At 64.1% G+C, this 1,084-nt stretch overlaps 1 protein-coding gene across 1 annotated transcript in view; it reads right to left on the reverse strand.

Moving 5' to 3' along the window:
* Positions 1–6: 6 nt before the first annotated feature.
* PPP2R2C (protein phosphatase 2 regulatory subunit Bgamma) overlaps positions 7–1,084 on the reverse strand; it is a 44,796-nt gene continuing 43,718 nt past the window's right edge. The window contains exon 8 of the mRNA XM_023522402.1: positions 7–1,053. Coding sequence (XP_023378170.1) covers positions 755–1,053 — 299 coding nt within the window. The 3' untranslated portion in view covers positions 7–754. The remainder of the gene's footprint in view (positions 1,054–1,084) is intronic.

The raw sequence follows: 1,084 nt of genomic DNA on the forward strand, positions 1-1,084 counted from the left end.
GGTGCATTATTCACCTTTTAATGCCCGGAGCCTGGCACAGCACCTGGCGCGCAGAGGGCAGTAGTGGGTGTTTGTGGAGGAAATGGACACCTCCCCCCTCACAGGGTCACAATGAAGATTCCAAAAGGCCCTGGGCAGACCCAGACTGAGCTCCCATGGGTGCCCAGGGACGGCTGGAGGATGACAGGGAGCCCTGCAGAGCCGAGGTGGGGAGTAAATCAACGCGCTGAAGGACCGAGGGCCGGGACATGGCAGGCACACAGCGCAGGGTGGGTGAGCGGTGAGGACGACAGACACGCACACGCACACACGCACGCACACGGGAATACCTCAGCCTGCCACTCCCTCTCAGGACGCCCAGACGGACCGGGGTCCAGAAAGGACCGAGAGGAGGCGCTTGCATCCGCCAACTCTCAGCGCGAATTCGCAGTCCGAAACGTGAGGGCGAGGCCCTCGGCTGTGGACAGCGGGAGAAGCTGCCCCGTTTGTAACCGGGACCCCCGGCCGGCTTCTCTGAGCTTCACGATCTGTCCCCAGAGCCCTGACCGCGGGCCAGTCGGCCACGAGAGAAGCAGCTCCCATCGGCTCCTGCTTCCTCAGAAAGGAATCCCCGGGGAGAAAAATCCACCCAGAGATGTAAAAAACCCGAGCGTGTGGTCAAGGCCCGCGCGCAGGTCAAGTACAGACGGGAAGGAGAGGACCCTGAACGTCAAGGCCGATCATCACGGCCGTCGGTCCACTCGCCGGGCCCTGGCTAGTGCATCTCGGAGTTCACCTTGTCCTGGAAGATGTACAGGTTGTTGGTGGCCGCGATGGCGATGATGTTCTCGGCGGGGTGCCAGGCCGTGTGCAGGATCTTCTTGCTGAAGTCCAGGCTGTCCACGCTGATGTCGTCCCGCCGCCGCTTGCCGCCCACGCACACGCGCCGCGGCTTGAGCACGGCCCGCGGCTTGCTGCTCTCCCGGGACGCCTCGAGCGTCACGTCCCGCTTGGTGTTGCGGTCGAACATGCGGAAGAAGTTGTTGTAGGCGCCGGTCATGATGACGCTGGCGGGAGAAGGGGGCGGGTCAGACGCTGGGGGGCC

This window comes from Pteropus vampyrus, unplaced genomic scaffold (assembly GCF_000151845.1).
Source record: "Pteropus vampyrus isolate Shadow unplaced genomic scaffold, Pvam_2.0 Scaffold346, whole genome shotgun sequence".
In the NCBI taxonomy this organism is placed as follows: Eukaryota; Metazoa; Chordata; class Mammalia; order Chiroptera; family Pteropodidae; genus Pteropus; species Pteropus vampyrus.